We start from the raw sequence: 8,691 nt of genomic DNA, 5'->3' as shown, positions 1-8,691 counted from the left end.
AATTTCAACGAGTGATATCTGAAAGCAGTAGCTTTATTTTTTATGGCACTGAGCGGTTTCTTGGAACCTTGCCACCCAATATGCTGGCTGCTATGAGCATCACAGGTAAGTCTTAAAAATGCTATTGTAATCCTCCACTGAGTTTACTCACTAAGCAAGCTTAAGCACAACCAACAGAAGCCGACCAATTACACTGTTGTTCTAAAAAAAGCGCTTAGGATAAAGTCACTAATGGGTCTGCGTGTGTAACAAGAATTCATTTCCACAATGAACCAATCCAAATTCGTAGCAATTCCATGTAGAACATTGAAGAGATCTTCGCACTTAGCTGGACAATTTAAGCAACCCGCACTTCAAGTGCACATTTCTTTCAATTCTATGTCACTTGCTCAAGGCGCGGGAAAAATCGCGCGTGCAAGTCGCGATTGGCTCTGGTTTTCCTTCTCATTGGTTGATAAACTGGCGCGAGATTTTTGAACCAATCACTAAGCGTAGCAATTGCAACCGCGTAATTAGTTTCGACAGTCATTTGAAAAGTGCTCTAAAAAGCACATTTAAGAATAAAACGTCATCAAAAGCGCACTTCTAAGAAATTATAGGCAGGCGTGAAACACAAATATCTATAATACGTGATCATTGTTGTTGTGAACATTCGATGAGAGCTTTTCCGCGAAAGATCTCAGTTGCAAAACATTCTGTTAGTTTTTGTAGGAACTGTTCATTCACTTTGAGCACCTCGAGGTGCTCTTACGGTACATTCTAATCTCGAGCGTATTTGTTTGCTATTTCAGACTGTCATCTTGTTGTTCTGCTAGACCTGGTTCAGACGGGACACAGTTTCCTGCGGCAGGGAAAAGACGATGCAGCCAAAGCGTAATAGTTCTTTGTGTATTAAAATTATATTAATACATTTAAACCCAGGTCGAGGGCCGCAACGCATTGTTTTTTTTTTCCTCAGAGTGCGTACTGCAATTTTTCGAAAATCAGGTGTTGGTGTCAAAATGACATCAACTTCAATAAGAAATAAATTAGGAAAAGAAAATGTGGCGCAATAGAAAAACGACGTAATACAAAGAAACGTCACGGACTACTTTACGTACTAAGTCGCGCAATTCAAATAAAGTCAATTTGTTCGGGTGTGGGCGGAATTTCTTCGTCTTGCGCGAGAAACCGTGCTATATAGACTTTATTCCAAAATGGCCGTCATTTAAATATTCTTTTGTTTTTATTCAAATTAGCCCTTGATGCCTCGTTCTTGAGCTGAAAATTCAAAAGAATATTTTGCCTTGAACGAGGCATCAAGGTCTAATTTCAATAAAAACAAAAGAATATCTAAATGGCGGCCATTTTGGAATAAGGTGTATTCGATAGCTGGAAAATTGCCCCATGCTCAACAATTGCGCGGATCTTTTGTACGTATTTTGGAGTTTTGAGTAGTTCGAAAAAGAATTTTAGGTTTCTACCACTTAAAAGTGTCTGGCTTTTAGCTGGTTTACTGTAAATTTCACAGTCATTTTGAGCAGAATTAGGCCGGATGCCTTGTGTTTAAGCTGCGCAACTCTGGAAGTCGCAGAAAACTGTACCTTCTTTGGGCCACTTTTAAAAATACCATAATACTCTTTGTTTGCCCTCCAAAATCTTGCATAAGCATTCTTTTCAGTTCTCTTGGGATTTTCAGTGGTCCCAAGGGAAGATAGAAACAATGATTATGCAAAACTTTGAAGGGTAAACACAGAGAATTAAGTTGCCTATAACATGTGGCCACAGGTTGCACTCAAGACATCGGGCAAAGTTTTTCTCAAAACGGAGCTCCTGGCCAGTGACTAGCATGGGACGAGCTATTTCGCCCCGCTAAAATGAAAACATCACCCTATCTATTCCATATTTGTGTTTTTTCTTCTTTTTTTTAAATCAGTGTTGGGGAATTATGGCTTGAACGACCTTTGGAGACTGCTATGTTGTTATCATTAGTGGGCGTGGCTGGTGTAGTATCGAATCAGTGGCACTGTCAGTTAGCAGATAACAAGCAGAAGCTCGTCACTTACCTCTCTGGTGAGTTTAGCTTTTACAAAGACCTTCATGGGTGTATGAAAGGAATTTCCATTTCTTCTAAAAATTACTTTACTTTACTTGTCTAACGTGGCACAAACCAGCTGTTTGCAAAATTTAGAGAGAATGTCACATTTTACGAAGTGACTGTACAATACTGTTTCATGTAATGTCAATGTTGCGGTACCAAAACAATCACCAATAACTGCTTAACAAGATGCTGGTGACTTAATAGGGAGCTTAAGCAACGACAACGGCGACGGCAGCGAGAACGTCACGAATTTGCATATTTAGTGGGTAAAAACAATAGCTTTGCACGCCCTGCACGTGCGTTTTTCACTTTTGTCCATTTCTTTGCCGTCATCAGCAAAGCAACAACGTGAAATAGCCAAGTTTTTGGTTTTATGAAGAACGTCAGCACTTGAGGATAAATTTTCATTTTCTCTCCTAAAATGGAGTGCCGTTCCGACTGGTGTCATCTTTGAGGAATTACCACACCCTCGTCATATTGAAAACGTTGAAATAGTCACGAAGCGATTAAAATAACGCAAATTTATATTTTGAGATGACGTTCTCGTTGCCGTCGCCGTTGTCGTTGCTTAAGCTCTCTAAACTGTTACCACGGCAACAAAAGAGCCATCTAAAAACACCCTATATATTGATTTTCAAGAACGAACTCGGTGAGCCCTATTTTTTTTATTGATCTAAAGTGATTAGCAGGCTAAGATAAAACTTTCTACAAAGTTTAAAAAAGAAATCTTTGGAGCGGATTTCGAGCCACCTCCTGAATAATTGTGACGTGTTACGGTTGACCTGTTGTTCTGACACAAAGATGGCGGCGCCCGGAAAAATTGAAAAAAAAAATTCAGGCACAAACGCTTTCTTTGAAAAAAATTAGACCAGTTTGATTGTAAACGTTATTTTCTGCGGTAGAAATTATTCAAAATTCTATCACGAATTCGCCAAACGGTGGCCCAAATAAAAAATGTCGTGGATGTTTACAGCACTTACTTGAATTTCAATTCCTGCGTGGGAAACGTTCCAGCCCGCTACCCCGCTGTTGATTTAAGCATTTCTCATTGGTTCGCAGTCAGTAAACGGGCGACAGTATGCAGCAGACTCGGTCCGTCGGTTCGCTTGCTAAAAAAATGCGGAAGAAAATCTTTCCTGTACTCGTCACTGTATTTCAGGGCGATCGTTTTTATGTGTCGAATTTACAGGTCATATCTTTGTTTAAAAAGCCTTGCATTTTTACCTTATAATCAGTACATTTCGTAAACTCGTTTGATTTAGTTTCGATCAGTTAATTGATATCCTAAGCTATCGTTTTTTTTCTTTTCTACGCTTTTCAGGCTGCTTAGACTGCTCTAAAAAAATCCCACGTCTAAAATCAACCGCCGAATTAAATTATTTAGTTCAATTCAAGCAGGAATAAAATGCGACGTTTAAACTATCTCGGTTCCGAACACCCGAGCACCCGAGCACCGCACCCAATATAGTCGTAACATCAAATAGTGCCTGTAGTACACGAAGTACGTTGAGGTCGTTCAACCCTTAAATTGATCAACTCAATTCCAGGTGCCCTTGAATCGCATAAAACAGTAGGACAGGCCGTGAGAGGACTGGTACAATTTCGCAAACTATCGGAAGGTGTACCGGAAACAGAGACTGCGTCGGATCGAGGCTCGCAAACCGGAATTCAACCTAAAGTTGAGGCTACTGGTAGCGAAAGTACGGTGTTAGATTCTGGCGGAAATAGTGAAGGGGACGAAGCAACAGCGCACTCTTCATTTTCAAGACACTGGTTTAACACCGTTTTGTATGGGACACCTACGATGCTCTTGAATCCACTAAAAGCAAATTAATTTTGTCCAGAGATGTATCTGGTGTATTGTAACTGTTGGGTGTGATGTGTTGTATTATAGAGGTTTTGGCAATGTTTTATCTGCCTGACAATCAGTTATTTTCGCTTGCATTAAGAGTATGGCATGTGATATCACAGATCATTGGACAGTTAGCCCGATAAGAGTTCGAGCTCAATTAGTTTCTAAATTAAAGGAAACTTATCCCTGATAATCTTGGACGTTTTATTTTATAGAACCGCAATTAGTAACTTTAACATGAGTAAGACAATTGTCTTGATTTTTTTTTAAAGCTTTTGCTGTGTATGAAAGAACAAATCACGTAAAGCAAACAGAGTAGAGACCAATAAAAAAATTGTGGACCAATTTTTTTAACAATAATTTGAGTGACTAATGATGAAACTTTCGTTGCTATGGCTGGGTTTTTTTTATTTATTTAATATGACAACTCGTGGATGCGACCTATTGTTGTGACCGAATCACACATCTTTTCTAGTTTCGTCGGAATATGCCATAGAAGCGATATTGCCTCCCTCATTCAAAATGGCCGCACCGGCTAGGGTGTAAGCAACTCTGTATTTCTGTCCTCAAGTCATGAACTCTCAGCAATTGTGACAGGCACGTCTGCCTAGTGGTCCGTAATAATTTACGATCATATTGATCTTGCCTTTATATCGATTGCGTAAACAAGAGTTTGCGTGACTTTCAAGGGCGCAAGACTGAAATGCGCTCACTTTTTCCGACAAAAGCATTCACGCGATGTGCAGCTCTCATGGCACCTGTAGCCTGCGGGACAGCAATGCATCCCGTCCCCACACGAGACAGCCTGTGGCATAAGGCAGCACCCCTGTCCCGTGGGAAACGGGATATCACAGCATGTGGAATTATGGGGACAAACCGTTATCACGTGACCAGACTCGTCCTTACATGGAACTACAGGTTTCCCTTGGAACCACTGCAGAAAAAGCGGATAAAATGATGAGTCAGACAACGTTCGAAAGACGAATGAGGATGTATCAGAAATTTGATATGTTATGAGTTGATGCTATTACAACAAAAATGAAAAAAGCCTCATTGGGGGCTGCATTGTCAAACCTGGAATGCTTCTAGTGCACAGCTCTCACTTGTAACCGAAAATTGGAAATGTATTTATTAGATACAATGCCTCTGTCATTTCACACCTAACACAGGAAACTCCCTGTTGTGTCCTCACAGACCGCAAGATGTAGTCGTGCAGTTAATCGAGTATCTTAAGTTGCTTCAAGCTACAGAGAGTTCGGAAGAATTCGCGGTAGCCTCGCAGCTCCTACAAGGTCTCACCTGATTGGAGACCACCCTTGAGGTTTAACAAAAGAACAAATAACAGAAACAATGGCCCTTTTGTTTTAGGCCTAGGGTCCATTGTTTCTGTTATTTGTTCTTTTGTTAAACCTCAAGGGTGGTCTCCAATCAGGTGAGACCTTGTAAGAGCTGCGAGGTGACCCAGAATTCGTAAGGCAAAGGTATGAATGAGGAAGGCTTGGATAGCGGATGGCGTTAAAAACGTTAGCAAACGACAGCAGGGGACCAGAACTTCCGAGGGAGGTCAATTCACCCCTCCGGCCCCTGCTCCCTCCCCCAGCCCCCTAGGGACTCGACCCCGCTTAGGTGGAGAATACTTAAGGACGGTGCCTACTATTGTTATTGCGCATATGTTCTGCGCATCTCTAGATACTCGGATTTCCTATCGCCGATGCTTACTAATGCAGGGATATTTTTGCGCGGTTTAAAACTATGCGGTTAAAGTAGATCTTCGTAAGTACTCTTGGTATCCAAAAAGAAAATTGGGGGTAACCATGCATTCTTAAGAGATAATTGAGCTTCATTTTAAGAAAGAACGCCATACATTGCTTTGTATTTTAGAGCTTTTTACAAATATTGTTCATGAACTGAATTATCTTTGAAAAATGCGTGGTTACCCCCAATTTTCTTTTGGATTTCAATAACACTTGTTAAGATCTACCATACCTGCATAATCACAAATCGGGGCAAAAATACCTTTGAATTAATAGGCACCGTCCTTAAATGTGCTTTAATTGTTGCTCTTGCCTTTCATAATATTTTGTTTCATTACACACGAAAATCAGTGGTCCTTACCGACTGCTGTCCTTTCCCAAACCGATTCTGGTTCCCATGGTGAGCATGATTAGCCTCTCTCGTGTAATTGTTTGATTTGCACTTTTTAGTAAGGTTTAAAATCAAGTCCTTGACTCTTCGGCTTATGTACTTGTATCCCTCGTTGGTGAAGTGAGGGTTTAAGTCTTTGTCACTTTCATAACACTTATTTTGGTGGCCTTTAATCACCCAGTCGTACAAGTCAACCGTTTCAACCTCTGGGTGCTCCTTCATCACGTGGCTCGCTATTCTGTTGTACTTACAAATGCGGGCATTCAGTGCATTCTCGAAGGGAACTGGCGTAGTAAGAAGAAAGCCGACCTTGGCTCCAGTTGACAAAAGTATCGACTTAATCCTTCTCAAATTGTTCTCGTATTTAAATGGCGTGTTAAATTCTTCTGGCAATTTGCCGTTGAAGTTTAAGTCGTGAAGACCAAAGTTGAATACAATAACGTCGCAGTTGGTTGGTTCTAACATGACGGTTGAGAGAAACAGATCCAGGCATTGAAGACCGTATTTGGAGTCAAGCGCACCTCCGTCATATTCTTCCCAAGGTGCATGCTGCACTTGGTAAGTTTCGCCCAAATTATCGACCAGCCAAGGGGTATAACTGTAGACGTGAAAAGGAAAGTTAGTGGTTTCTGAAGGAAGATTTATCTGGTTGATTAATTGGAGAGTGGAAACCCAATTGGGTGATCAGCATGCAGCGAAGTCGCGAAAGATGTTGCGTCATGGATCGCCTTCGAGAAAGCTTTCCACTGGGGTTCGTGCGAGATTTCGCGTGCGAAGCAGTGGATGCGAGCGGCCAGGGAAGCAAGCGCTCGGAATCAATCTCCCGTGAAACACTACAGGAGAACGGCTTGCTTGAAGGCTACGACATGGACCCCGGACCGTAGGAAAGATGAAGCGGATGCAGTTGACGCCTTGGATGTTGGCCAGAGTTGGAGCTTAATGGACCAGACACATTGTGTACAAGGGGAAGGGTACTAACTTAGACGGTACCGGCAGTGCAGAATTTATTGTAATGGTTTCAGCGGTTGGGGCTCCACCCTCCATAGAGATTTGGGACTGCTCTTAAAGTGGAAGAGCCTTCTTTTCTGGAGCGAGTGACTCACGAGAAAAAACTGAGTAAAGAAAATAGACATTAGAAACAAGAGATTTGAATACCAACATGCAGCAAAAACGTTTGGAAAAAGTAATGCTTGCCAACCCGAGTCTCGTTCCTATTCACCCGACCCCAGGCGTGCTACATTTTCACTCTTGCAACAATGGAGCAGCCTTTCCGGCTGGCCCGATTTGATGTCGACGCCATGCGGTTAGGTGCGATATCTTTTCTTTACGAAAACGATAACTCTCGGGTAGTCGGGGTAAGTTTGGGCATTCTTGAATGAAAATTGAAAACAGAAAAGACTTTTTTAAGTTTGCTTGGCCCACCATCGTATACCATGGTACAGTCTCTGAACAGAGACTGTACTGTGTGTATTAACAAGGCAGTGTTAAAACCGTAAATTTTTAACGGTCTTGATTAAAGCAGGAAAGCAGTTGATGAAGCAAAGGCCATTGATTCAAATGAAACCAAAATGGATATCGTTAATGGGCTGGAAACAAAAACAAACCAGTCGTTTCGCGCAGTTCAACAGTTACTGTAATAGGCCATTTGCAACAAACTGGTCCAGAAATGGAAAGATCGTGTTTAACTTAGCCATAATAAAATTTTCAGAGAAATAACGCTTAAAGTAAAGATTGTATGACCATTTCAACAATCGAAAATTCAATACTTCTGTTTACGAACGAAAAGCTTTTGCCCTCCAGGGTGATTTTCTCAGTCCCAATTACGCACCACCAACAGAGCGCAGATTCCTATTTCTACCACTGGTCAAATAAGCGAGAATACATGTGCAAGGGTGGCTATTTTCAGACTTTCATATTTCGAAGGAAGAGTTTTAAAGCGGTTTGGAAACTTAGAAAAATACAAGGATTTGTATGAAAGCGTGACTGGGTGGCAAAGCGTCCTTTTCCCATACAAATCCTTATAATTTCTTTCAACTGTAACAACACCAGTTTAAACGATATACTTACGAAAATCGGCGTGGTGGCATGTTTTAAGCTGCTCTTTTTATTTCTGGAAAAATAACTTCGTGAATTTAGCAGAATCATCGTGTCTATGAAACAAAGGTCACGTGACGAATTGTTGCAAAAGGCCTATCGTAGACGTTTTTAACATTATGAACCTACCCAATGCTAATGGAATCACCGATAACAAGGCAGTTAAACTTTCCTGGTGTTTTAGCCAATGGGGGTCCTGTTTTACAGATGCGCTCGGCCGGAATTACTGTTGAAATGTTCTCAGCGTTTACTAAAGTAGGTAAATCCAAGTTCACTGATGCACAGACTGCGAGTAACAGGAAGAAGTTCATGTTGTAAAATTAGCGATTTTTCCTCTTGTATGCCTGAGTGATCCAAGTTAACATTGAGTTCAACCGCATTGCTTTCTTCCAAAGTTTTCCATAACTAAGATCAACGACTCCCAAACGTTTATTTCATAGTTATGTTACATCATTATTTGGTTTTGCACCAGTTAAGTGAAAATGAACGTTAATGGGACTGTTAAAAAGAAGCTAATAGC

The 8,691-nt window shown here is 41.2% G+C and overlaps 2 protein-coding genes across 4 annotated transcripts in view; one reads left to right on the top strand and one right to left on the bottom strand.

The window, feature by feature from the left end:
- LOC138007347 (cilia- and flagella-associated protein 46-like) overlaps nt 1-4,283 on the top strand; it is a 132,082-nt gene extending 127,799 nt beyond the window's left edge. For all 3 annotated transcript variants that reach the window (XM_068854178.1, XM_068854177.1, XM_068854176.1), the window contains 4 exons: nt 1-105; nt 792-873; nt 1,916-2,052; nt 3,628-4,283. The exon at nt 1-105 is cut by the window's left edge and continues 8 nt beyond it. In XM_068854178.1, the coding sequence (XP_068710279.1) occupies nt 1-105; nt 792-873; nt 1,916-2,052; nt 3,628-3,914 (611 nt within the window). In that variant the 3' untranslated portion in view covers nt 3,915-4,283. The remainder of the gene's footprint in view (nt 106-791; nt 874-1,915; nt 2,053-3,627) is intronic.
- A 358-nt stretch (nt 4,284-4,641) lies between these two features.
- LOC138005560 (uncharacterized) lies at nt 4,642-8,482 on the bottom strand. The gene is made up of 3 exons (XM_068851769.1): nt 8,301-8,482; nt 6,093-6,675; nt 4,642-4,866 (listed from the first exon to the last, which is right to left on the bottom strand). The coding sequence occupies exons 1-3, from the start codon at nt 8,480-8,482 to the stop codon at nt 4,642-4,644; spliced, it is 990 nt and encodes a 329-aa protein (XP_068707870.1).
- Between the last annotated feature and the right edge of the window lie 209 nt (nt 8,483-8,691).

The sequence above is a fragment of the Montipora foliosa genome, chromosome 6 (assembly GCF_036669935.1).
Source record: "Montipora foliosa isolate CH-2021 chromosome 6, ASM3666993v2, whole genome shotgun sequence".
In the NCBI taxonomy this organism is placed as follows: Eukaryota; Metazoa; Cnidaria; class Anthozoa; order Scleractinia; family Acroporidae; genus Montipora; species Montipora foliosa.
The sequence above is the reverse complement of the archived record's forward strand: the minus strand, read 5'-3'. Positions and strand labels throughout refer to the sequence as shown.